The sequence below is a fragment of the Nycticebus coucang genome, chromosome 2 (genome assembly GCF_027406575.1).
Source record: "Nycticebus coucang isolate mNycCou1 chromosome 2, mNycCou1.pri, whole genome shotgun sequence".
Classification (NCBI taxonomy): Eukaryota; Metazoa; Chordata; class Mammalia; order Primates; family Lorisidae; genus Nycticebus; species Nycticebus coucang.
Window position 1 is genome coordinate 9,560,854 of NC_069781.1, and position 27,280 is coordinate 9,588,133.

Below are 27,280 nucleotides of genomic sequence, written 5' to 3' on the forward strand. Positions count from 1 at the left end.
AAAAAACTAATATTTTCTTTTTTTATTTTTATTTTTTTTTAAAATACTAATATTTTCAGCGTAAACATTTTATTTTGCTGCCATGAGATCATGTGAGGGATGTTATGTTTGTCTTATTTTACTGATAGAAAAAAAAGAGGCTCAGATGATTTGCCCAAGGTCATGCAGGTGGGGACTGAACTGAGATTTGCCTGGGCCAAGTGCCTTTCACCATGAAGTTTAAGGCCTCCATTTCCTGATAGTGCATGCCTGCTCCATACATCCCCCGTGATGTCCTGCTAGAGATGGAGGAGTAGGGGCATGGATGGGAGGCAGAAATCAGATCAGGGGTTCTGGGGCACTGTATCAAGCCAGCCCTGGAGGGCAGGGAAGAAGGCAAAAGAGACTGGGTGGTGGAGGAAGAATGGCATTCCAGGTGTGGGTCCAGCCTAAGCAAAGGCCTGGAAGCAGGAAAGCACTGAGTGTTCAGGGCTGTGAACATGGGCCAGCTGGGCTGCCCTCCAGCGTAGGCAGAGGAGGGCCTGTGGGACAGCCACCCACCAGCAGGTCTCTAGCCGCACTCCCAACGGCCACTCCAGGGAACACAAAGGGGGTTCTGAGTTCAGCTAAGCACCACAGAAGCCCCATTGATTCTCTTAGGGATGCCAGCAACTGCCCTGGCACCCAGCACCAACAAGGCGTCTCTGCCACGGCAATCCAGCCTCTCTGAGCTGGGATTCCCTGGTCTCATGCCATATGCCCGCCTGCCAGGGTTGTCCTGGCCTGTGCCACACTGCCCCTTGCCTTGTGCCTATCACTCAACAACAACAGCCAGAGCTCACGGAGGCCCACAGGGTGCTGGCCTAGGCCAACATTTGCCTCTTTCATCTTTCCAACAACCCCAGGAAGAGGAGACCGTTGAGACCCCATTTCACAGATAAGGAAACTGAGGCCCAGAGAGGCAAAGTCCCTTGTGCAGAATCAAACAGCAAGTTGGGAGCAGACTTGCCCAGGAAGCCACCGCTGGCTGATACCACAGCCTTGGTAGTCCAAGTCACCCTGGAAGTGCCTCCTGGGGGAGAAGCAAGGACCCAAGTTCTGCCTCCCACTAGGAAGACTCCCAGCTTCCCCTCGTCAGAGAACAACCTTGAGATGGGAGGGGCTCCAGCCTGGGAGTTAGGACAACTGTTGTCTGTCGGCCTAGTCTTTGCTCCTTTTACAGCCTCGGTTTTTTCATCTGTGAAATGGGGACAGTACAAGGATTTGCGTCACAGATCTGATACAAGGAGTCAAAATGGCACCTGTGGCTCAAATGGCTAAAGCGCCAGCCACATACACCTGAGCTGGCAGGTTCGAATCCAGCCCAGGCCCACCAAACAATAGTGACGGCTGCAACCAAAAAATAGCCAGCTACTTGGGAGGCAGAGGCAGGAGAATTGCTTGAGCCCAGGAGTTGGAGGTTGCTGTGAGCTGTGATGCCACAGTACTCTACCCAGGGCGACAGCTTGAGGCTCTGTCTCAAAAAAAAAATTAAAAAAAAAAAAAAATGGAGGGCGGCACCTGTGGCTCAGTGAGTAGGGCGCCAGTCCCATATGCCAGAGGTGGTGGGTTCAAACCCAGCCCCGGCCAAAAACCACAAAAAAAAAAAAAAAATGGAGGATCTGAGGAAGCTTCTAGCTCCATGCCGGGAATATGATCAGTGCTCAGTAGAAGGAATTGGGGTTGTACCTCCCCTTTCCTTCCAAGTTCATAGCCCAGAAACCCCATCCTTTTGATGGATGATGCCATCCTGACCTATCTGTGAGTAGGACCCCTGCTGACTGTTTTCCCTTCATCCCATCAAGAAGGTTCCCCTAGACCCTTCCCCCCACCAAGGCCCATCATTTGGCTGCCAGGGGTTGGGGGAGGCCATGCACGTGGAAATTACAGTTCTACAGCTGGACAACTGGGTTTCAATTCCAAGGGAACTGACTTTGGGGGCTACTATTTTTACAGAGGCAGCGGACAGTGCTCCATCTCATCACAGACTCACTCTGCCACAGCCCCAGTTGCCAGCCTGGGATCCAGGATAAAAATGTCAAACTTCGGTCGCCTGTAGTCCCAGCTGCTCAGGAGGCTGAATCACATAAGCCCAAGAGCTGGAGGTTGCTGTGAGTTGTGTGACGCCATGACACTCTACCGAGGGCGGTAAAGTGAGACTCTGTCTCTACAAAAAAAAAAAAAAAAAAGTCAAACTTCTTTTTATTTTTTTGAGACAGAGCCTCAAACTGTCACCCTGGGTAGAGAGTGCCGTGGCATCACAGTTCACAGCAATCTCCAACTCCTGGGCTTAAGCGATTCTCTTGCCTCAGCCTCCCAAGTAGCTGGGACTACAGGCGCCCGCCACAACGCCCGGCTACTTTTTGGTTGTAATTGTCATTGTTCTTTAGCAGGCCTGGGCTGGATTCGAACTCGCCAGCTCTGGTGTATATGGCTGGCGCCTTAGCCGCTTGAGCTACAGGCGCTGAGCCAAAAATGTCAAACTTCTTGAAGTTGACTGTGTAACTTGTCGTATCCTCAGTCTAGAAATTAGGTTACTGCGCTATCAGAAATGGAAGTGGCTTGCCAGCAGCACACACAGCGGGATTTGAAGCCCCTGGTTTTGTGCCCCTCTCCCAAATCCAGCAGCAGCTGACACCCTCTGCAGGTGTCCAGGACGACCTGTGTAGGGGAGATTGCATTTCCTCCTCTCTGCCCTGCCTACATGAGCATACACACATACATGGGAAGTCTATAGGGTGGAAAAGCACCAGCCTGGGGGTAAGAGATCTGGAAGGATGAGTTGAAACGCAGTTTGTGTCACCAACCTGTTGTGTTACCTGGGGAAATCCTTCTGCCTCTCTGTGCCTCAGTTTAACCATCTCTGACCAATGGGTGCAGTGGACCAAATTATCAAGTGTCCTTGTTAGCTTGAAAAGGACTGACTGTGCCTTGGCAGGCACCTACTTCGTGCCAGGCTCTGCAGCAAGCGCTGGACCCTGTGAGCTGAGCACTGTGGGCAGCCCTTGCTCACAGAGAAGAAACTGAGACTCAGGGAGGTGAGTTCCCTAGCCCAGCATCACATGATGACAAAATGACCTGCCGAGATTTGAATGTGGGTCTGGGTGAGCTGGGGTCCACAGGCCTAACCACAGCACTCTGCTGCCTGCTGCTGCCAGTCTGGGAACTGAGGCACAGAATAAACTGCTTGCATATAGGCCAGACTCCTCTTGCCTTCCCAGCCCAATGGCCAGGCCCCCTAACAGCTGTTGGCAGGTCCCCAGCAGCCCCCAGCCCAAAGGGCTCTGTTCCCAGAGCCTGTGGTTTGTTCCCCGGACCTCCCAGGTCCCACGGGTTTCGGTCTGCCCGCTGTCCCTGCTGCAGAGGCCAAGGAGGTGGCCCACAGGGGCCAGGACTGGGGGAGGCCCCAGCCCCCACCCCCTGCCTAGAGGGTGGAGTGGGTGGGGCTGTGGGAGTTTCGCTGGGTTTAAAAATACACAGAGGAAGCGAGTGAGAGGGCGAGAGAAGGGGAAGGGGAGGTGGGGGAGGCACCTCCAGAGCCTTGAGCCACCACTGGCTGGCTAGACAAGGGCTTTGCACAACTTGCCAAGATGACGGAGGGGCCCAAGAAGGCCAGCAAAAAGTTCAGTGAGTGCGGGATGCTGTTTGCGCTGTCCTCCGTCCTCTGTCAGTTTTTCTGGGCCTCTTGCCGCCTCTGTTTCTTCATCACTGTCTTGTTTCTGTTTCCCTTCCTGTCCACCTCTCTCTCGCACACGGGAGGCCTCTGCTTCTGGGTTCCCTTGTGGATGTCTTGTCCCTCACTCTGGCCACCCTCTCTCTCTCTGGCTGGTCTGGCTCTCCACATCTGTGTTCCTCCTGTCTCTGTCTCTCTGCCCATCTCCGTGTCTCTCTCTCCCCACCTCACCTCCCAGTCTCTCCAGTCCACTGTATCTCTGGCTCTCTCTGACCTCACAGCTGGGTAAGGGGAGGCCTTCATGCACTCCGCCCCCAGCCCTGGCCCTGGGCTCAAATGGAATCTCAGGTAGGAAGTTCCTGGGGCCAGGGAGCATGAGGAGGGCCATGGGATGCTAGCTAAACCATGTTCCCGACCAGCAGTGAGGCTAGGACCCAACACCCAAGTGGGAAAAGAGTGCAGAGAGACTAGAACCAGGGTCTGGATGAAGCGTCATAATCATCCGTTGCTCTGTCTACTGGGTCTGTCCCTCCTGGTCCCAGCAAACCTCTACTGTCTCCTGATTCCTTTGATCTGACAGCACCAAGGTGAGGGATGGGGTGGTGTATAGGGCAGATATTATGACTGCATTCTGCAAATGGAAATACTGAGGCCCAGAGACTTGCCTGAGGTCACATGGGCTACAGTGCAGGGTTCAATCCCAGTACCTGGCCTCTGGACCTTGGTTTCCCTTCCTGCTTCCATTACTATCTCCTCTAGACCTCTGGTGCCCAGTAGAAAAAACCAGTGGTGCTAAGAGAGGAAGCATTGAGGATCCTTTCTCTGGCCACTGGCACAGCTTCTGTCCATAGCACTTGGCTATCTAGGGGAAGAGCACCAGCACTATTCTGACAGTGCTTCCCAGGAAGCAGCAGCTAAGCCTAGGTGGGGTGGACAGGGCTGGGAGGAAGCCCCAGCAGTCCAAGGTCTTGGGCTCTGTCTAGGTTCAGCCATGGCCTTGCTATGTGGCTGTGGACAGGTCCCTTCTCCTCCCTGGGCCTCAGTTTCCTCCCTTGTCAAGTAGGGGAATCCTACCTACATTCCAACATAGGTGGGAGGACCTGAGGAGGTGCAAAATGACAGGGTTTTTCCTTTTTGCTAATCTGAAGGCTTTAGGGAAATCAGTTGGTGGTGGCTATGAGGAGGGACATTCCCAGGGCTGGGGGCAGGGAGGAGGGAACTCACACACACCCCTGCGGAAGCAAGGAGATGGTATCACCCCAGCCTCGCTGACTGTGTCAGGAGTGTGGGCTCAGCTGACAGGAAGGAAAGAACCACAGGTGGTATGACCCTCAGGCTTGAGACAACCACCTCTCTACTCCACCCCTACCCAGGGTGCACAGAGGCACAGGGAACACTCCCTTCCCTGCCCCAACAGGGGCCGGTGCACATGCACACACATGTATGTGCCTCGCCTCCCAGCAGCATGACTGCAGACAGTTTATTACACTGCTCTGCACTCAGTTTCCTCATCTGGAAAATGGGAGATTAAACTTATGTCACTGAATTGTCCCAAAAATCCATGCATGTTTGGCAATGCACAGGCATTTATTGTCATTGTCATCATCATAATCACCTTGCTGCTTCTGATTGAGGCTATTCTATGCACTGCGCACCATGTTACTAACATGGTTTTTTTGTTAGACAGTTTCAAGCTGTCACCCTGGGTAGAGTGCTATGGCATCATAGCTCACAGCAACCTCCAACTCAGGCTCAAGCAATCCTCTTGCTTCAGTTTTTCTATTTTTTAGTAGAGACAGGGTCTCGCTTTGGCTCAGGCTGGTTTTGAACTCATGAGCTGAAGCAATCTACCCACCTCAGCCTCCCAGAGTACTAGGATTACAGCCGTGAGCCGCCTCGCCTGGCCACTAACATGCTTTTATCCAATACTCACACTGCCTGTAGTGGGTAAGTGCTATAATATCTATTTCACTGATGTGGAGAATGAGATTTACAGAGATCAAATGACTTGTCTAAGGTCACAAAGGTAGGATGTGGAAGAACAGGGATTAAAGTTCAGGGCTGTTTGGCTCCAAAGCTGCCATATTATATCACTTCTGGGAGTGTGATAACTACTAGAGGGGATGTCAATGAAGCCTTTGACCCTCCTTGGGCCTTCACTGGAATTTTTTTTGTAGGCATTTTTTTCTTTCTTTTTTTTTTTTTTTTTTGGCCAGGGCCAGGTTTGAACCCGCCACCTCTGGCATATGAGGCCAGCAAGGGGAGTAGGCATTTTTTTTATTATTATTGCTGCTGCTGGCATTGTCATTAATTCCTTTTCCTCCCCTCCCCCCCACCAGAGTTCTTCAAGTTCAAGGGCTTTGGGAGTCTCTCCAACCTCCCTCGGTCCTTCACTCTGAGACGGTCCTCAGCCCCCATCCAGTCTCATCTGGAGCCTGACACCTTTGATGCCACACAGGATGACATGGTGACAGTGCCCAAGAGCCCCACGGCCTATGCCCGCTCCACTGACATGTACAGCCACATGGGCACCATGCCTCGGCCCAGCATCAAGAGGGCTCAGGATCGACGAGCTGTCCAGGAAGCCCCAGAAGTGCTCCCGGAGCCCAACCTGGCATCCAGAGTTCTGCCTGATCCCCCAGGATTGGAGGCAGCCAAAGAGGTGGTGGTGGGAACTAATGCCCCCCTGGAGGACACCCTAGCAATGGGACCCAAGCCCTCAGTGGAGGTGTATCCCAAGGGAAAGCCTAAAGATCTTATGGCAGACATAGAGGAGAGAGCTCCTGAGAATGCACACCCAGAAAGGTAGGTGCCTACCAGGGGCTGGTGAGAGCGGAACTTCAGGGGTGGTGTCTCCAATTTCCTGTCAATATAACCCTGGAGAGGAGCCCCCCCCCCAACACCCAATGCACATACCTGGGTTAAGAAGAAAAATCCTGCATGCTAGTCAAGTACTTACTATAGACCAGGCCTGAACCCTTCACTAGTGGTTAATATGGTTGACTACAAGTGAATAGGGCAGGAGATACTGTTGTTGTTTCCGTATGACAGATGAGGAAACAGTGCCATATTGAACTCCTCTGCCATAATCAGGATGCACATCTTGCTAAAGACAAAGCTAGGATATGAACTGAAACCCACCTGACTCCTAAGCCCTAGGCAGCCTTCACAATGTGCCTGTAGAAATAATAATAATAAAAAGCCAGCTGAGCAAAGGGAGTTCTAGGGCTTTTCCCTGAGACACCAAGCACAGCCTGGGTCTAGAGCCCTGCTAAAGGGAAAGCAGGACCATGGAAAGGTGCAGAGTCAGACTCTGCCTCCTGCTGGCTTCACGACTTTGGACAGGTCCCTTCCCTCTCTGAGCCTGTTTCGCATCTGATAAGTGACATAACAATAGCACCTACTTGTGGTGAGGGTTTAAAAATAACATAACCTGTAAAATCTTAGCACAGTGTCTGGCATATTGCAAACACTCAGCAAATGGGAATGGTATATTTATGATTAATATAGTTAGTGCTCTTTTACCATCCCTGGATGCCCCAGGCTGTCTTCTCCGGCCATCCCCTCCTAAATTCGGCCTCATTTGAGCGTGGAGGATAAGGATTGTATGTAGGTGACGGGGTCACAAGAGTCCTGGGGCGATCAGATCAAGTACCCCGAGGTATGAGTGGGAGGATGCCTGGTCCTAGAGAAGCATAGCGTTTGTGGGAGCGGGGGGGGCGAGGAGGAGTGGAGGAGCGTCTCTAAGGGTGGGACCTTTTCCAGGCTGCGAGACGAGCAGTTGGAGTAGCGGGCGTTGGAACAGGGAGGGGCGGGGCGGAGGGTGTGCGAATATGCTTGGGGGTGTGGCCTTCCCATCTCAGATCCAGACAGATGGAGGGGGCGGAGCGAGGAAAGGGGGCGTTTCCGATGCGGGGGCGTGTCCTCCCATGCTGGAGGGGTAGGCGATGGAGCGGGGCGGGCGTAGGGGCGGAACCGGAGGTGTGGTCTATGGGTCAGGCTCCGCCCCCGGGGTCCGGCTCTGAAGTCTTCAGCTCCGCTTGGGGAGAAAGGCGGGAGCCGCTAAGCAAAGGAGGTTCCGGGGCTGCAGGCGGCGACCGCGGAGAACCATGACTGCAGTGGGCCGAAGGTGCCCTGCGCTGAGGCCCCGAGGGTGAGTGGCCGAGTTGGGCCCAGAGAGGGCCAGCGGGAGGCGGGAGAGGTGTAAGGAGGAAATCTGCGGCCCCTGGGATAACTGACAAGCTCAGGTTTTCTAAGCTGGTTTGTATTGAGTGTAACTGTCTCTGCCCTGCCCTGGCGCAGGCCAGGCATCTGCTTATCTACTCCTCACAGCAGCCTCAGGAGAGGGATACTGTTATCACCCCCGTTTTATAGATGAAGGAAGAAAGATTTGCTTGCCTGTTCGACACAGCTAGTGAAAGTCAGAACTAGGGTTTAACTCCACCTTTCTGGTCCATGATCTTTATGCCAGGAGAAAGGTGGTCTTGAGAAACCTTGTAAGGCCAAGTCTAGGACCAGCCTAAGCCTTCCTCCTGTGTAGGCAGAGGCCTGGTGGTGCTGGTGGTGACTCTGGCATGAGGCTTAGCCTGGAGCTGATCAAGGAAATGGAGAGACTGTGCCTCTCCCGTCATTGGGAGAGTCTTGAGGAAGTGGGGAAACAGACCAGACTGAGCCCCATCCTGGTGTCCTGGGACCCACTGTCTATCTTATCCTCCAGGGACTATTGAACATGTCTTCCAGGAGTCCCTGTCAGCCTTGCATCAGGAGAGCAGGCTTGCCCGTGTGATCTGACTAGCCCTGCCCGTTCTGTGCCTCAGTCTCTCCAGTAGACCAATCTTTTTGTTGTTTTTTTTTGTAGAGACAGAGTCTCACTGTACCGCCCTCGGGTAGAGTGCTGTAGCGTCACACAGCTCACAGCAACCTCTAACTCTTGGGCTTACGCGATTCTCTTGCCTCAGCCTCCCGAGCAGCTGGGACTACAGGCGCGCGCCACAACGCCCAGCTATTTTTCTGTTGCAGTTTGGCTGGGGCTGGGTCCGAACCTGCCACCCTCGGCATATGGGTCCGGCGCCCTACTCACTGAACCACAGGCACCGCCCAGTAGTCCAGTTTTTAAATAGTCTCCAGGGGTCCATTCAACTTGGGGATGAGGACATTTAAGAATTGCCAGTAAGGAAGATGGGAGCCTATTCCTGAGTGTCCTGCAGGGTTTGTCCCAGTGGCTGCTCAGGGAGGACAGTGTGTGTGGGAGGGACAGTGTCCCTCCCCCAAACCCTGGGAGGCAGGGTGCACCTGGAGCAGGAGGAAGGAAGGGGAAGAGGTGAGGCTGCAGGAGTTTCCTGGTGCCCTGTTCCTTGCTGAGATCATGGGGATGAAGAGGAAGGAGGGAGGAGGGGCCTTTAGTTCTCAAAAAAGAGTACAAGCTTAGCCACCCCTTAACCCCTCAAGGAAACGGAAGGTCCTTCTGCAAGGAAGCCTTCTGCAAGGAAACGGAAGGTCCTGGAGAGCCCTAGCACCCTCCCTCCTCATTCCATATTGCAGAGGAGAAAGCAGAGGTCTGGAGAGGGAAGGGAGGCCCCCAACACTCTATACCTTCCCCCAACTCACACTGGAGGTCCAGGGTCCTTCTGGAAGTGATCGCCAACTAACAACTGGTAAGCACCTGATGGGAGTCTACTACATGGGCCATGTGGAGTAGGAACCTCTCTTTTTCCATTTTGCCATTTATGAGACTGAGGCTTAGAGAGGAGTAAGGACTCTCCTGGGGTGACAGAGAGAGCAGTTTTTAGAGCCTACACTTGATCCCAGCCTGGCCAACCTCAAGCCCCCACTCTTAACCACTAGGTCACATTTCACCTCCTGCAAATGACAATCTCAAAACTTTTTTAAACATTATTTTAAAAGACTTCCCATATACCCCTTGAAAAGAGGTAATGGGGGCTTGGCACCTGTAGCACAGTGGTTACGGCATCAGACACATACACCAAGGCTGGCAGGTTCAAACCTGGCCCGGGCCAGCTAAACAACAATAATAACTACAACAAAAAGTAGCCGGGCATTGTGGCGGGCAGCTACTTGGGAAACTGAGGCAAGAGAATCACTTAAGCCCAAGAGTTTGAGGTTGCTGTCAGCTGTGATGCCACAGCATTCTACCCAGGGTGACATAGTGAGACTCTGTCTCAAAAAAAAAAAAGAAAAGAAAAGCGGTACAGATGAAGACATTGAGATTATATGGGGTTAATTACTTGCTCAAGGTCACACAATTAGCTGAGTTGGAATTTCATTCATTTTCATGCTTATGGATGTGCAACTATGCCCCAGACACTGTTCTAGGCTCTGGGAGACAGCAGTGAGCACACTCCCTTGTGGAGTCTCCATTCCACTACAACTAGAGACCGGAGTGGCTGGAGCAGAGCAAGGTGAGGGGGGTGGGCATCAAGGCCAGAGGGGAATTAGGTATAGATGATGCAGGACCTGGAAAGCCCCAGAAAGGACCTGGCTTTGAGCAGGACAGGAGTCATTGGTGGCCTTGAGCAGAGGAGAGCACTGCTCTGACTTACATGTTAAGTGGACCTCTCCTTTCAGGAGAATCTGAATGCAGTTCTGTTTCACTCTTTACTACCTTGCCCAAGTGTCCTTTGCCCCCATACTCCCACTCCCAAACGGCCTTTTTGCAAGGAAAGAACTGGACAAGGTGGCAGCCTATACGGGCTGTGTCACCCTGTCCCAACCCTGGTGCCAGGCTCTGAGAATGAGCCAGGATATCCCCTCCCCCACATTTCCTTTGGAATGTTGATTCTGGTCCAGGAATTCCCAACTCTCCCCAGAGTCCCACGACCCTCTCGGCCCTGCAGAGTGACGTCAGCTGCCGGGCATCTGGTAGCGATTACCCACGGGGGAGGGTCGTGGCGGGCCCAGCCTGTGCAGCCTCCTCAGGCTCCAGGGCGGCTGGTCCTTGTCTTCCAGAGGGGCCCAGCTGCTCCTGGCTCTCATTTCCTGTGAAGACTTTCTCACAGTCCCTGAGACCCCCGGATGCGTTGGGCTGTGGGAACTGGGCTGGCTTGGGAAGGATGGGCTGTCTCACCAACCCCAGCCGGGGACACATACCCCCCTCAACCCTCAGGGGACCCTGTTGTTGTGTGGGGTGAGGGCTGGGAGGACAGGGGTCAGATACAGCAGCAGCTCCAATGCCCACTGATTATATGACCTTGAGAAAGTCCCTTCTTCTCTCTGAGCTTCAGTCTTCCCATCAGTAAATTGGGGACAATGACAGCACCTGCTTCACAGAGTCATCGTGAGGATGGGATGAGATGTGGCAGATAGAGCTTTTATTCTGAGCTTGGGCCCCGGCAGTGCCAGTAAACAGGACCTGCTCAGTGCTTCAGATGAGGTTCCTCTCAAGGGCCCCAGGGGGCCTTATCTCTGTCTACTTCACCCCATGTCTTTCCTGGTCTAGTTGAAGTGTTACTTTTCCTCACCCACTCCTCCCAGCTTCTCCCCATCTGCACCCAGAAGCAGCTCCCAATTTCCAGGGGATCCCACTCATGCAAGGAACAGAGCAGAGAATTTAGCATCAGGGCAGCAGGCCCTAGTCTGAGTAGCTGTGTTCCCCCTCGCTCAAGTTATAAGCTTCAGCTTTTCCCCTATGAAATGGGGCTTCAAGATCATGGACATTCCATCAGCCTTTCCCTTTTGCTCTTCTCCAGGAGGGTTTGAGTCTCATTTGGCAGTTCTCAGAGCCCAGAATCCTCAGCCCTGCCCTGGGAAGAATGGCCTCTCTCTGCTCTCTGCTCGCGGGGGTCCTGCTCTAGGGCTCCTGATGGAAAGCTTGGCCTAGTCAGGAAGACTGAAGGTTCTGGACAGCAGAGAAAGAGCAGGATGTGTCCAGTACAATAGTGGCCCATCTTGGAGGGGGGCAAGATAGGGGCTAAAGCCAAAGCCAAGGCCCGGTATCCCAGAGAGACGGGGTGTCCTCATAAATCTCTTCACCTGGGCCTTTCAGGACTAAGGAGCACAGAGCAGGCAGGTAGAGATGGGAGTGAAGGAAGGAAAGAAACCTCTGCCCTCTTGGGGTGGGATTGGTAATCTCCATAGTGGAGACTGGGGTGCCAAGGGGGGCCCCACATGGACTAGGGAACCTTGCAGCCTTCCTTGTGGTGTGATCCTCACAGTCCATCTGGGGAGACAGTCATGAGAGGCTCACTCCTTGGATACAGGAGTGAAGGGTGGGGACAGGGGAAAACTGAGAAGTGGGTAGCAGAGGTTGGGGAAGTCTCCCCTTGGGGCCATATGTCCAGGCCCCAATGCCCAAGGGAACAAACTGAAGGAGAGAGGGTGGAGAGGCCCCTAAGGAGGGTCAGGGTGGAGCAGGGCAGCAGCCTCTCCCTACCTCTTCTACAGACTCCCTGGGGGAAGTCCACCCTTCCTCCCCTCCCAGGATGGAGGCCCTGAAGGCAAAGATCAGAATTTAAACGGCATTGGAGGAAAATAAAGGATAATGGGCTTTAATTACTGTTCATTAATCCAATTAATTAAGCTAATGTATGCAAGAAGTGGTATCAGTTATCAGAACAAATCAGTTAATACAGGCAATTAAAGGGGTTGGTTATTTAAATAATTAATGTCGCTGATTAATGGAGCTGATTTAGCTCAATTGTCACTATTATTTATTAATTGATTGCAACACTAATATTACAAGAGAAGTATCTTTTAAGTCCATAAAATAACGACTAAATTAATTAGTGGAGCTGAGTTTTTACAAACGGATGCTTTGATTCTTGGATTTGATCATTAGAATGGGAGGGTGTTCTAGAAATCTCTGAGCCAAATAAGATATGAAGGCTGAGTAGGAATTACCCTGGCCAAAAGGGAAAGAGGATATTCCAGGGAGAAGGAACGTCATTTGCAAGGGCCCCAAGGCTGGAGGGGGCAGTAATCTTTGGAGGAAGTTCAAGGAGGCTGTAGCATGAGGAGTAAGGGGAAAGTGACGAGGTCTGGGTCATAGATGGCTAAGCCAGGGGGACAGCCTTTGTGCTCAAGGATGCAGGGGACTGTGGTGACATCTGACCATGCTGCCCCTCATCATGTAGGTCCAGCCAAGCTGAGGGCCTTGCTGAGCTCCCCCCAACCACCTCAGGGTCTTTGCACTTTCTGTTCCCTTTTCCTGGAACACTTGTCCTCCACATATCCCTTGGGTTCCTTCCCTGTCCTCCTTCAGATCTTCACTAAAACCTTCCCTTCTCAGTAAGGCCTCTCTGGCCACTCATTCAAAAAAAATGGTATTGGGGCGGCGCCTGTGGCTCAGTCGGTAGGGCGCCAGCCCCATATACCGAGGGTGATGGGTTCAAACCCGGCCAAACTGCAACCAAAAAAATAGCCGGGTGTTGTGGCAGGCGCCTGTAGTCCCAGCTGCTTGGGAGGCTGAGGCAAGAGAATTGCTGAAGCCCAGGAGTTGGAGGTTGCTGTGAGCTGTGTGAGGCCACTGCACTCTACCGAGGGCCATAAAGTGAGACTCTGTCTCTATAAAAAAAAAATGGTATTGGGTGCTTATTGGGTTCCTGTCACTGTTCTAGCCAGAGACATAAATCCCAGCCCTTGTGGGGCTGATGTTCTAGTGAGAGGTGATAGTCACTGCAGAGATAAAATAAATGGTAAGTCAGTTAAAGTGCTGGAGAGAATTAAGCAAGAAGGAAGGTGGGAGTATTGGAAAGGTCACACTTTCAGGTGGCCAGAGCGGCCTTACTGAGAAGGGAAGGTTTTAGTGAAGACCTGAATGACAGGGAAGGAACCCAGGGGGTAGGTGGAGGACAAGGGAACAGAAAAGTGCAAAGACCCTGAGGTGGTTGGGGGGAGCTCAGCAAGGCACTCAGCTTGGCTGGAGCTACATGATGAGGGGCAGCATGGTCAGACGTGGGGTTGGGGAGGGGGTGGGGGAAGAACCGCCTTGGCTCTTACTTTAAAATTGGGGCCGTGCCCGTGGGTTGGAGCAGAGGAAATCTGTGATCTGATTTTCATTTTAACAAGACTACTGTGGCTGCTGTGTGGGGAGTGACAGGTTGCAGAGGAGGCAGATGGAGACAGGGAGGCCAGTGAGAGGTAGTGGCAATAGTCTAAGAGAGTGAGGAGAGATATCGTATGTGGACACAGTCACTTTGTGTCCTGGACGTGCTGGAGTGTAGTAGGGCAGCAGGCTGAGGTGATGGGGTGGAGATGTGACCCAGGCCTTTAACTTTCCTGGGCCTGAGCCTCCACCATTGGCTCTAGCTGCCCTTGTGTAGGCACCCATCCCCAAGGCTCTGCCTGTACCCTGGAGCTCAAGGGGAAGTGGACAGAAAGCAGGAGGAAGCACTGGGTCAACCCCAGTGTCCTGGCAAATCTGTTCCCAGCAGTGGGAGGATTTCCGGGCCTGAATGGCCGGAAATGCTGGGATGGGACACCTTACCCGGGAAGAGTGGGCGGAGTGGGCAGAGGGAGGGGGTCCCTACACCACCTCACTCTCATTGCTACTGGATCCAGAGAACCCCGTGGCTTTGGAAGCCTACAGTTGTTGGGCTGCAGCTTGAGGGACTATGTTTAGATGCAAGGAAGGACTTTCTGGGAAGGAAGGCTCATAGTAAGGAACCCTAGGAGGTCTGAACAGAGAGGGCAGTCAGACAACTTCTCAAGGAGGAGCCTTTGGCTTGAACTGGGGAGAACTCATAATTTTATTTTTTAGGTTTTTTTCTTTTAAATATTAGGGTCCTGTATTTGGGGAAACACTTCCCAGTATTCAACCTTCCTTCCCCATTTTGCAGGCCTTTCCTGTCCTAGCTAGAGAACCAGGAATCAATGTAACAAAATTAATAATGATAGTTGTTAACATTGGTTGTTTACTACCCAAGCATGTCTTTACACAGTATTTATGGAGCTCCTACTGTGTGTCCTGGGGACTGAGGGGTTTCACAGAGAATGAGACAAAGTCAACACCCTCATGGGGGATAATTAACAGTCAACAGATAAATGTAAAGTGGGCATTTCAAAATCAAGTAGATTGGGGACAGAGAGGGAAGGACGATGGCCCGATCTTGGTCGGGTAGTCAGGGAAGGCTTCTCTGAGGAGGCAACATTAAGCAGAGTCCGGAATGCAGTGTGGGGAAGGGCACACTTCTTGAAGATCTGGGAGAAGAATGTTTTAGGCAGAGAGAATATCAAATGCAAAGGCCTTGTGGCAGGAAAGACTTGTGGCTGGGGCAGAATGAGAGAGACACATTCGTGGGTGACTGGGTGGCCATCAGGCACCAGCAGGCCACACAAGCCCTCATGGGTTGGCAACATATAACCCAGTTTAAGCCTGTTTTTCTGACATAATAATGGTATTCTCTTTACTCCAACAAGGGAAGAAAAGTTTTGGTTTGGACAACAAATTACATGGCTATGGAGAGCAGTCTAGATTTTGTTTTTTAAGAAACGGAGTCACTAGATGGTTGAGGTGGCATGTGTGCCATGACCTTATCTTGTCACCTTAGATGCCCTTTGGCAGAGAGGTGGGATCTGACTTCAGGCAAAAAGGCCACTGTGCACTCTGGGGGAGAAATGAGGCCGCCTGGCCCTGCGCAGGGTGGACACAAGGAGAGAAGAGATCAGGATGGGTTCTGTGTTGAGCAGCAGGATTTCCAGATGAACTAGGTGTGGAACGTGAACAGGAGAGGAGGCACAGATGACCACAAGGTTTCTGGCCAAAGTGTCAGGAAGGACAGAGCTGACCTCAGTTGAGGTGGGGCACAGGGTGTGGAGGATCAGCTGTTCCACTTTGGATATGACAAGTTCAAGATGCCTTTAGGGGAGGTGTCAAGGAGGCAGGTGGATTTCCAAGCCTGGTGTTGAGGGGGCAGGTCCGGGTTGCCCTTTCTTTTTTTTTTTTGAGACAGACCCTCAAGCTGTCACCCTGGGTAGAGTGCTGTGGCATCACAACTCACAGCAACCTCCAACTCCTGGGCTCAAGCCATTCTGCCTCTGCCTCCCAAGTAGCTGGGACTACAGGCACCCGCCACAATGCCCGGCTATTTTTTTGTTTGTTTGTTTTTTGGTCGCAGCCATCATTGTTGTTTTGGCGGGCCAGGCTGGATTCGAACCCGCCAGCTCAGGTGTATGTGGCTGGCGCCTTAGCCGCTTGAGCTATAGTGGGCTGCCCTTTCTTATGAGGAAGGATAATATTTGTTCAATAACCTGAAAAAACAGGTACCTCTGGCCTCTGGCCTCTCTGGGCACTGTGATGACCACCTGAAGGCAGAAGGAATCAATTCTATAGCCCATGAACCCCAGCAGAAGCTCCACAGGGCAGTGAGAGTGGTTCCTGCACTAGGGATGGAGGACAGGGCAGGAGGAGAGGTGGTCCAGCCCCAGCCTGGCACTTCCAGCCTTTAGAGTCAGAGAAGATGGGCATGGGGGTTGGGTAGAGATGTCAGGGAGAAGAAGAAAACCAGGAAATCATGGTTTCCTGAGTGATTCAGGGAGCAGGCCCCCTGTTAGTCACGCAACTTTCATTATTGTCTGAGTCTTCCAAACATATTGGTGAAGCAGAGGCCGTCCTTATCCCTGATTCACAAATAGGAAACCCAGGCTCGGAGAAGTGAAGGGATTTGCCCAGGGCTGTGCAGCTGGAGAGGGGAGGAGCATCCAGGCCAGCAGAGCATCCCCCTCCTGCCTTCAGGATGAGCCCTCTGGGGCCTCTAGGGCCTGTGCTGGGCAGATGGGCAGAGACTGGCAGCTGGGGAGCCAAGCAGAGTTGGGGACACTCACTTCTCTTCTCTCCCTCTAGGGCCACTGGAGAACTGGACGCTGGTGGCGACTATGTGAAGGTAGGAGGGGCTGCGCCGTGTGTTCATCAGGGGACACTGGAGGGTCACAATGGTTCCACAAACCTTTGGCTTGCTAGGAGCCAGATCTCACTGACTGTTCTTTGAAGGGGAGAGTCTCAGCGACAAGGCAGTACTTGGGGTCTCAGGGCATCCCAATATTCGTTACCACCAGACCCCACTCTCCCACCAGTGGGACAAGACTTGAAGGGATCTTCTCCATGCAAAGGCTGCAGGGCTCCCATCTTACCCAGTCTTTGGATACCTACTATGCGCTAGTGCTGGGAGTGGGAAGGGATGACTAAGTTCTCTGTCACAGATAATAGACACAGCTTATGGTTTTTTTTTTTGTTTGTTTTTTTTGTGGTTTTTGGCCAGGGCTGTGTTTGAACCCGCCACCTCTGGCATATGGGGCCGGTGCCTTATTCCTTTGAGCCACAGGTGCTGCCCAGCTTATGGTTTTTTTTTTTTTTTTTTTTTGCAGTTTTGGCCGGGGCGGGCTTGAACCCACCCCCACCACCCCGGGTATTTGGGGCCATCGCCCTACTCCTTGAGCCACAAGCACCGCCCCAACACAGCTCATGTTTAGCAAAAGCTTAATTGGTCCTGGATACTGGGAATGTGGCAAATGCATTTTGAAATGACAATGTTGGGCGGTGCCTATAGCTCAGTGGGTAGGGTGTCAGCCAGAAACACTGAGACTTGCCGGTTCGAGCCTGGCCTGGGCCAGCTAAACAACAATGACAACTGCAACCAAAAAATAGCCAGGCATTGTGGCAGATGCCTGTAGAGACAAAACTCTGTTTCAAAAAAAAAGAAAAGAAAAGAAATAACAGTGTTAATAATAATAACTTTAATAACAATATTAATAATAATAAATCTGTGAGTGCTCTCTGTGAGTGTGTGAGGGCCTGTGCTGACTTCTGGACACAGGAGGAGAGACATTTGCACATGAATGAGGTCTTTTTTTTTGAGACAGAATCTCACTTTGTCAACCTTGGTAGAATGCTGTGGCATCACAGTTTACACAGCAACTTCCAACTCTTGGACTCAAGCATTCTCTTGCCTCAGCCTCCCAAGCAGCTGGGACTACAGGCGCCCCCACAATGCCCAGCTATTTTTAGACGCAGGGTCTCTATCTTGCTCAGGCTGGTCTTGAACCTGTGAGCTCAGGGCAATCCACCTGCTTCGGCCTCCCAGAGTGCTAGGATTACAGGTGTGAGCCATTGAGGCCGGCCCATCAATGAAGTCATTGACATCCTCCCTCATCATTGGGCCATCTCGTGCCCATTGGCAGATGGGAAACTTGAGGCCCAGAGAAGTGCAGTGACTTGCCCACAGTCACACAACTATCACAGAGAAGAGTTGAGATTGCACCCCACATTCGATGCTGAGACTAAAGCCAAAGCCCTTGGCCTTCCATTGCCAGGAGCCCCTGTCCTGAGCCAGGTCCCAGAGCACACAGCAGAGGGGAAGGAGCACCAGGCATTGTATTCACAGGGCTTTGGGACCTGGGGACCAGAGCAGAATCAGACAGTGGCTTGGGCTTGTGTTTTGGCTAGTAAGTGGCCAAAACCACAGACAAAACCACTGACTTTGGGTATGTGGATCACTTTTCTCAGCCTCAGCATTTGCCTCTGTGAAATGGTGGTCACAGTGATGCCTCCAGCCCTATGCCCATGACTGGGGGACCTGATTCTGGAACAGGGCCAGCTGGCTTGTCTTCTAATCCAGGGACATTTCATCACCCTGGGGGGCTAGCTATAAAACACTGTGTTGACGACTAGCACCAACACAGCAGTATGGGAAATGCTAAGATTGCTGCCTGCCAGCATCAGAGGGCCCCTGATGAGAAGCTGTGTGAACTCCAGAGGTGAGTATGGCTTCCATCAGGGGAGCTGGGACAGGGCAGATCAAGGAAGGCTTTCCGGAGAAGGAGGCACTGAAACCAGGCCATTGCAATTGACTAGGAACATTCACTAATATCTCTCCCTGAATGGAAAGCTAGAAAGGAGACACGAATAAGCAGAGATGGGCAGGAGGGTGTCCTGGCAGAGCAAGCGTGTGAGCAAAGTCATAAAGCAAGTTGAGTGAGCCCAGGACACACAGCCAGGGCAGCAGCAAGTCATGCAGATGTTCAGAACCTTATTCCATAGCAGAAGGAAGGCCATGTGAGTCAGTGGGTGGAGCATGGGGGCAGATTTCAGCACCCCACAAATCCCAGCTGCCTGGCAAGGTAATGAGAACCCTATGCCAGTGGTTAGCTTCGTATTCTTCCTTTAGCTTTTATGGGTTAAAACACACAGAGTTTTTTCTTTAACATTGTAAAATAAGTAATACCTGTTCATTGGAACTGATTTAACAGTCTCCCAAAGGATAAAGTCAAGGGAATGTTAGTTGTTTAAAGACTCAGATAAGGATTAGAATCAATAGTTTTCAAAAGTCACTGGGTGTGGTGGCTCATGCCTACAATCCTAGCACTCTGGGAGGCCGAGGCAGGTGGATTTCTTGAGCTCTGGAGTTCAAGGCCATCCTGAGTGAGAGCAAGACCCCATCTCTACTAAAAATAGAAAAACTAGCCAGGCATCATGATGGGCACCTGTAATCCCAGCTACTCAGGAGGCTGAGGCAAAAGGATCTCTTGAGCCCAAGAATTTGAGGTTGCTGGGAGCTATGAAGCCATGATACTCTACCCAGGGCAACAGAGTGAGACTCTGTCTCAAAAAAAAAAAAAAGGCTCTGTGCCTGTAGCTCAAGTGGCTAAAGCGCCAGCCACATACACCAGAGCTAGTGGGTTCGACTCTAGCCTGGGCCTGCCAAACAACAATGACGACTACAACCAAAAAAAAAAAAAAAAAGAAATAGCCGGGCATTGTGGTGGGCACCTGTAGTCCCAGCTACTTGGAAGGCTGAGACAAGAGACTCGCTTAAGCCCAGGAGTTGGTGTTTGCTATAAGCTGTGATGCCATGGCACTCTACCCAGGGCAACAGCTTGAAGCTCTGTCTTAAAAAACAAAAATTCCAGAAGTTCATTCCTACCTCCAGGTTCTTAGCTTTGATGAGTTAGCTGCTAGTACCCTAGAGTTCTCAAACCATATTGTGAATCCTTTGATTCTAGGGCAAGGATTCTTGACTCTGCAATCATAAAATTCCAGGCTCCATGCTTAGAGCTTCGGATGTATTTACAGAAAATGAACAGCTGGGACTCAGAGAGGTGGACTAACCTGCCTGAGGTCACACAGCCCATCAGAAGAATTTGCCCCCCAGGCCTGATCACTGCAGAATCAGCTCTGGGCATTGAAGGGTCTATGACTCTAGGATAAAAAGTCCAGATTCTAACTTGAAAATAGCATGTATTTATTACTTACTTTATGTCGGGCAACTTACATGCTTGGGCTCAGCCGATGCTCAAAAGAGTCCTGTGAGATCAGCCCCGGTATAAGTTGTGTTTTCCAGATGCCTATTCCAAGAGTAAATCGTGGCTTCCAGAGGGAAGGCTGGTGGGAGTGGGGGACACCAGTAGTTAGGGGAGAGGCCACGATTGGAACGGGCTTGTCGGGCTAGCCATTGAACTCTACTGGCTCTCTGCACTCCCAGAGTCTGTCAGTTGCACACTCCGCGATTTCTAGCTGAGTCTCTGATTCCATATTAGAGATGAGAAATCCTGGACTCTGGGGGATTTCCTGAGGCCACAAAGGATTTGATCAAACACATACAGGGCTTTCTCCAGCTTTAGGTGTGATTTAATTCAAAGTCTCTGCCCGCTCCCGGGTGCAGCGAGTCGGGGAGGCAGGAATCCCCCGCTCCGGCTAGCTCAGGGGTCCCCACCAAATCCCGCGAACCCCGGTGACGCCGCCTTTGGCTGCCCCTCCGCTGGGCGCCCCCGGCTCCAGGCAGCTCGAGTGCGCGGGACCACTGCTCGGGGGCCGAGCGGAGACAGGAACAATGGCCCCCTCCCCTCCCCTGGCCGGTGGAGGGTGGGGTCTCCCCGCCCCGCCTCCCCGCTCCTCCCCCGACAAGGCGATGAGGTAATCGCGCCGCCGAGAGGCACGCGCAGCCGGTGCCCAGCCCGGTCGGTCCTAGTTCTCTCCGCGCCCCTGCCCCGCCGGCCGCCGCCCCCCGCGCCGCGCCGGCCGCACCATGACCGAGCGCTGCAGCCTGTGGAGCGCGCTGTCGGCCGCAGCCTGCTGCTTCTACCGCGGCTCCTTCGTGCAGGTGCAGGTGAGGAGGCGGCTCGGTCCCCGCCAGGAGTGTGGGGCTGGGACTTCACACTGCGGGTCCCCGGGCCCGAGAGCCGGGGACCCGCAGCCCAGCGGTGCGGGTCAGGTTCGGGCCGGGCACGGCCGGCGGGCCGCGGAGGGGGCGGGGTCGCCCTGGCCTCACCTATGGGTGTCCGGGCGCTCCGCGGGGTGAGGGTCCAGTGACCACTCCTGGGACTCCGGGCTGCGGAGATGCCGGTCTCGTCCTGACTCCGCTACAGGAGGGAGCTCAGCCGGGCCATGGGGCACCGGGAGATGGGGTCTCCAGCAACCTGCAGCTCCTACCGCTAGTACTCCGGCCCTTGCGGCTGACCCAGGCACCCTAGCTCCCCATTGTATCGGGTGTGCTGGGCTGGAGTCTGCAGGCTGAGTGAGGGGCAGGGAGCTGGGGGATGCTGCGGGAGCCAGGACTGGTGCCAGAGCTCCTGTAGCACTCCGGCCCTCTAGGTGGGCTTGGGCATGCCTGGGGCGCGGGTTTCTCCCAGCCCAGCTGGCCGGACAGTTCAGGACGGCGCCGTGGTAGCGAGAGGGTTAAACGGAAGGGGGTGGAGGGGAGGACCCGGACCCGCCTCTCTGCGGAGCATCATTTGGAGATGGCATTGCTTGGGTTTGGGATACTGACGGGAGGTGAAGGAGGTGCTGGCCGCGAGCCGGTGGGAAGGGGTTAAGACCCTGGCGGGGGGGGTCTCCGCGCTGCTGCCTCCCAAACCCCCGGGAGACGCCGGGCGCGTCACCTCTGCGCTCCCCCGGGCTCACACAAGCTCAGCCCGCCTGAATGACTGCCCCGCCGGCGGAGCGCAGCATCCTCGCACCGGCCAATCAGGCGCGCGCAGGCTGGGAGGCGGTGAGATCATCTCTGGCCAATAGCAGAGCGCCGAGCCCCGGGATGCTGCATTCGCACCCCAGCCCTCCCCCCCAACTCTTGGGAGCTGGGGACCCCCAGGTCGAGAGTGAGGAGAAGGGCACAGGGACTTAGGAGTCCTCACCCTCAGGTGTGTAGGAGGACCAAATGGGTCCTCTCAAACTCTGACCATTGATTAGGGCTGGAAAACAGGAGCCAGTCTCCTGTCACAGATGAGGCCACCCAAGGCGGGGATGGGGAAATGACTTGTTCAAGGCCATGCAGTGGCAGAGTCTTGGGGCAGGTTTTTTGGCACACAGCCTCCTCCCCTTTTTTGCCCATGTCCCTCTGCCTCCTTCCATGGACCTAGCGGTTACTCAGTGGCATGCTTTTTGTGAAGGAGTAAGGCATCAGAAATCTGGGGTCAGAAGTCTGGGGTACAGGCTCCCTTCTTCCTGTGAATCCCACTCTTACTATCACACAGAGTTTGGTGTGATATGAGGAGGGTGGTCTCGGCTGCTGTAAGCTCTGCAGAAGGAGAGGAAGAGAGGCTGGAGACCACTTGGAGTAGTGCAGGCACCTGAGAAGGCCTAAATGGGCCTCTCTGCCCTTCTGGGGCATCATTTTTTACCACGAGCAGAGGCTGTGTGGGATTCCCATCTCCAGACCCCACCTTTCCCCTGAGCACCTGCACAAACCACCCACTCCCACCATCTGTCCCCAGAGCCCTGAAGGCTCCTTAAAGCTGACATTTTTCTGGGCCCACCGCCAAGCTGCTCTGCTCCAGCATTGCCCACTAAGAGAGTGTCCCATTATCCTCTCAGGATCTCAGTCTTGAGTCCTCTCTGCCCCTTCTGCCCCTTTCCCCACACCAATCAATGGCCATCTAAATACCCACCCCCACTCTCTCTACACCCCACCCTGCCCTGCCTCTGCGTAGAAAACATGAGGCCACTCTCTGGAAGCAGAGCAAACCTGCTCCAACATTTACAAGCCTTCAGCATTTCTGTTGTGGCTCTGGGTAAACCTCAGCTCCCCAAGGCCACCTCACAGACCTGCACACATACCCCTGCCCTCATAGCCCCTTTGCAGCTTCACTCCCATATCACCATCATCCACCCTTGGCTCTGCCCACAGGGTCCTGCCTTTGCCACTATCTCCTCAGAAGCTCTTCCCTGCTGACCTGCCTGCCAGATGCTTTGGCTTGGCATGTCCTGTCCTTCCTCGGGCCTCAGCAAAAACACTGCCTTTCAGGAAAGTGATCCCTGACTCTGCCCTCTGTGTGTTTTAGAGGGCGAGGTGTCTGTGTATCTCTGAACATTCTGAAAACCTGGAATTGATTTTCAGTGTTTACATGAGCTCCCGCAGGGCAGAGGCCACCATACTGGCCACCTGGGGACCTCAGCCCCAGCACAAGACCACAGTGGGAGCTTCATCAATATTTAATGAATGGAGTCAGAGATTCTAGATATCTCTGAAAGTGGGAATCACAGTGTCATGGGAGCAGTGTAGATTGAGGTAAATCGAGACAGTGTCAGAGTAGAGGAGTGGAGAATAGAACTGCAGAGCTAGGAGGTGAGATCTGTGGAAGATCTAAGGTGGCAAGGCATGGCCTGGAGAACTCTTGGACTCCAGAAGGCAGAGGGTCCTAGAGAGAGACTCACCTTGGATGAAGCTGGACCCCTTCTGGCCAGCTCTGGAATCTGTCTTGGAACATCCATCCTTGGGGCCTGGAGTTGGGGGAGGGAGAGGAAGGCCCGCATGCTGTCCTCACAGTGACAAGGACGCCTGTGTGCCAGTTGCAATGCTCTGGAGCATTGTCTCCTTTCATCCTTGCAATGGGCAAGGCAGATTCTGTCATCATACCCATTTTACTGAGGGAGAAGTTGAGGCCCAGAGAACTCACCCGGCACATCCAGGATTGGGCTGGGCTCTGTGGTAGGGATGCACCTGATATTGGAGGTTCTCCTCCCCGTGATGCCCTTGTTGCCCCTGGGATTAGTTAGCCTCCAACCTCAAGCTACAGTAACCAGGAGACCTTGAACTTCCCTCCTGGGCTGTGGTTTCCCCATCCGGCAATGGTTTCTTGAAATTGCAAGGAGGAAAGCGCCTTGAGAATTGTAAAGGGCAATGCAGATGTCTGTGTTGGGGCCTCCATGCCCTCATGTGTGTCCCTGTGCATCAGCTCTGTGGTTTTGTTCATGCCTCTTTGCCTGCAGTACCTGCTGCCTTCCCTCCAAGATTCACCTGTAGAAATCCTTCCTCCCCAACCTTCGAGATCAATTTGTATCAATAATTAGTGTTTCTGTATTCCCATCTTGTCCAGGAAGGCTTCCCAGACCCCTCCACTTCACCTAGACTTAATCTCTTCCCTTCTGAAAGTCACCACCCTCTTTGCCGCTGTCCAGTACTGTGGTGCTGACCACAGTTGGCCCAGATGTTCATATTGCTGTTGCCTCTCCTTAACCTAGGAACATCCTTGAGGACATGGCCTGGTTTATGGGTCACTACATCCACCCCTCACACATAGCACAGGGCCAGGAATGCAGTAGGTATTGTTTAGTGGATTAATTAAAATTTCTTTATTTCTGCTGGGATAGGGACCCATAGGTAAGGACCTTCTGGGCACCTGTGCCTTAGTACTTCCAGAGTCCCAGGATAGTAGGAGTTTGCCTGGTGTAGGGTGATGTCAGTAGGGAAGAAAGAAGGGGATTTTGAGTTAGATGCCAACTCTTCCTATCTCCCACCCAGTTCTCAAAGGAGAAGTACATCCTGGACTCATCACCAGAGAAACTGCACAAGGAGTTGGAGGAGGAGCTCAAACTCAGCAGCACGGATCTCCGCAGCCATGCCTGGTACCATGGCCGCATCCCCCGAGAGGTGAGTGGCCCCTGAGCTGGGACCTCAACCCGGGACCCTTCCACCTACCACCTCAGCCAACACCAGCTCCGGCCCCAACTCTGAAATATTGCTTGGCAGGTTCAATCAAAATGGAATGGAATGAGGTCTAGCTCTGCCATGTATTTATTGTGTGACCTTGAAAAGATGCTTCACCTCTCTGAGCCTCAGTTGCCCAGTCTGTAAAATGGAGAGTAATAATAGTACCTACCTCAAAAAGTTGTTGTGAAAATTAAATGAAATACTGCAGGCAAGGTAATTAACATGATGTCTGACACCAGTGAGCTCAACGAATGTTGGTCTTTGTTGTTATTATTATCACTGTTATTGTTATGGTCTGTACATCAGTCTCTTGTGGGTTTGGTTAATGGTTGATACATGTGAGCAACTCAGTTTTGGAAAAGTTGAGTTTCTGGGCTGAGGTGACTTTACAAGCCACATACTTGGGCTGACAGGTCACCTGTCCCTTCTTTCATTCACACTATGAATCTTTGCCAGGCACCACTCTGTTGGGCACCAAGGATGCAGAGATGAAAGAGGTGGTAGCTTCCCTTGAGGGCTAACGACCAGGAGGAAGATGGTGGCTGACAGGCAATTAGACAGAGCCTGGTAGGAAAAGAGTAAGAATAGGGTCCCCAGCATGATATGGGTGAGCCCTGAGGAAGGAAGCCTTTGTGAGAGGAATTAGAGTTCAGCATTTGGGCAGGGCAGGAAAGCAGCTTGAGGGTCCAAAGACTCAGAGACGTGCCAGACCACTGGGTAGTTGGAGGAATGAGGATTAGGAATTCACTCTGCCCAGGAGGAAGTGTGAGAAGGAGTGAGTCTGAGACCTGGGTCTCAGATCACAGCAACCCCTGCTCCCGTAGACCCTCGGTCTTTGTAACTTCTGTTCCAGGATATGTTGTCCTATTCCTGAGCCTCTGTGCCTCAGACCCAGTTCAGTGTGGCTGGGCCTCTCCTCTGGCTGGGGTGTCCCCTCTGAATCTGGGTCTCTGCTCTCAAGCTTCACATGTTATACGTCTCTGTTCACTGGGTCCTCTACAGCCTGGGCCTGGTCTTGGTGTCCCCCACTCCTGGGTTGCCATTTCCCCTAGACTTCGGGTCTGGGCTTCTCCTGGCCCTGCCCTACTCCAGCCTAACCATGCATCCTGCAGGTTTCAGAGACCTTGGTACAACGTAATGGTGACTTCCTCATCCGGGACTCGCTCACCAGCCTGGGTGACTATGTGCTCACATGTCGCTGGCGCAACCAGGCCTTGCACTTCAAGATCAACAAGGTGGTGGTGAAGGCAGGGGAGAGCTACACCCACATCCAGTATCTGTTTGAGCAGGAGAGCTTCGACCATGTGCCTGCCCTGGTGCGGTACCATGTGGGCAGCCGCAAGGCTGTGTCGGAGCAGAGTGGTGCCATCATCTACTGCCCTGTCAACCGCACCTTCCCTCTGCGCTACCTTGAGGCCAGCTACGGCCTAGGCCAGGGCAGCAGCAAGGCTGCCAGCCCCACCAGCCCCTCAGGCCCTAAGGGCAGCCACATGAAGCGGCGCAGTGTCACCATGACCGACGGGCTCACCGCAGACAAGGTCACCCGCAGTGATGGCTGCCCCAGCAGGTCAGCCAGGCCCCCATTTGTCAAAGGGGTGTGTTGATAACAAGAGTGCTGTTGAAAAGGGGGAGGCCCAGCCACAAGGAACTAGAGCCTCTGTGCAGGGAGGAGCAGGAGGAAGGTTGGGCTGTACTGTGTGGGTGTCTAGAACACAAGATTTGCAGGGAGGCAGACCCAGCTTGCAGTCTCAGCTCTGTCACTTGCTGGACCCTGTTACTCCTATTTTCCATGTTCCTCCCCATATGGGGCTCTACTTGAGCAGCCCTCCCTGCCCCAGGGGGAACCCTGGGTGCTATCCTGAACCAGAGAGGGACCTAGTCCACCCCTCTCCACCCCATCCAGTTAGGCCTTGCAATGTGGTGACCACGGCCAGGGTATGGACTGTTCTCAGCAGTGTTTTAGTGACACCTGGTTGCCTCCAGGGCTGAGTAAGACCAGGCCTCAGATGCCAGGAAAATCCCCAGCAGCTAATGGTTCCTGAGGCCCTTCTGTGCTCTCTGTGCCAATCTCATTGGCTTCCACATCCCCTGGGAGGTGGCTCCTGCTCATACCCCCACTTTATAAGTAAGGAAATAGGCTTAGAGAGGAGAAGCTCCTTGCTAGAGAGTGGTAGTATCAAGATTTCAAACTAGATCTAAAGACTCCAAAGTCTATGTTCCTAATTCTTGGCTGTTTGCAAAAAGATGTGTTCTCCTATGCCACCAGCATTTGGATATGCCTTCATGGCCCCATCTCCCTGGGCCTGGGCTGAGTGCTGCTAGCCAAGGAATTGATGGATAGATATACCCTGTGGATAGCAGCTACTTGGCCTGTGGTTTGGAACCAGACAATGTGTGCCTGAGACCTTCTGAGCATCATTTGGGAACAGTGAGGAGGGGCCAGGACAGCAGGTCTAGCTCCTTGAAAATCCCCACCCTTCCTGCTAGCCCTGCCCTCCTCAGGCAGTACTCCAAGTTGGGGGAAGACTTTCAGGGAGGGGGACAGTTGTGCAGGTTGTAGACTGCACCAGGGCTTCTGGCCTAGGGGCAATGGAGAGCTAAAGTCAAATACCCTCTGCTCATCAGCTTAGGGCACTAGTACAGGGCCATGTTTACCCAGAGAATGGGTGCAATTGACTAATTTGTATGAAGGCACCTTGTGGGGTGGCAGGGTTCT

The 27,280-nt window shown here is 53.2% G+C and overlaps 1 protein-coding gene across 8 annotated transcripts in view; it reads left to right on the top strand.

Annotated features, from left to right (window-relative positions):
• The first annotated feature begins 3,494 nt into the window (after window positions 1-3,494).
• Window positions 3,495-27,280, top strand: part of SH2D3C (SH2 domain containing 3C) — a 33,746-nt gene continuing 9,960 nt past the window's right edge. Inside the window, exons 1-5 of one of the 8 annotated variants that reach the window (XM_053561651.1) lie at window positions 3,495-3,645; window positions 6,031-6,496; window positions 16,488-16,527; window positions 24,376-24,504; window positions 25,677-26,131. In XM_053561651.1, coding sequence (XP_053417626.1) covers window positions 3,609-3,645; window positions 6,031-6,496; window positions 16,488-16,527; window positions 24,376-24,504; window positions 25,677-26,131 — 1,127 coding nt within the window. In that variant the 5' untranslated portion in view covers window positions 3,495-3,608. Of the gene's footprint in view, window positions 3,646-4,070; window positions 4,279-6,030; window positions 6,497-7,569; window positions 7,845-9,216; window positions 9,346-16,487; window positions 16,528-19,384; window positions 20,746-24,375; window positions 24,505-25,676; window positions 26,132-27,280 lie in introns of those variants that run through there. The other 7 variants (XM_053561666.1, XM_053561660.1, XM_053561676.1 and 4 more) reach the window with 7 other exon arrangements.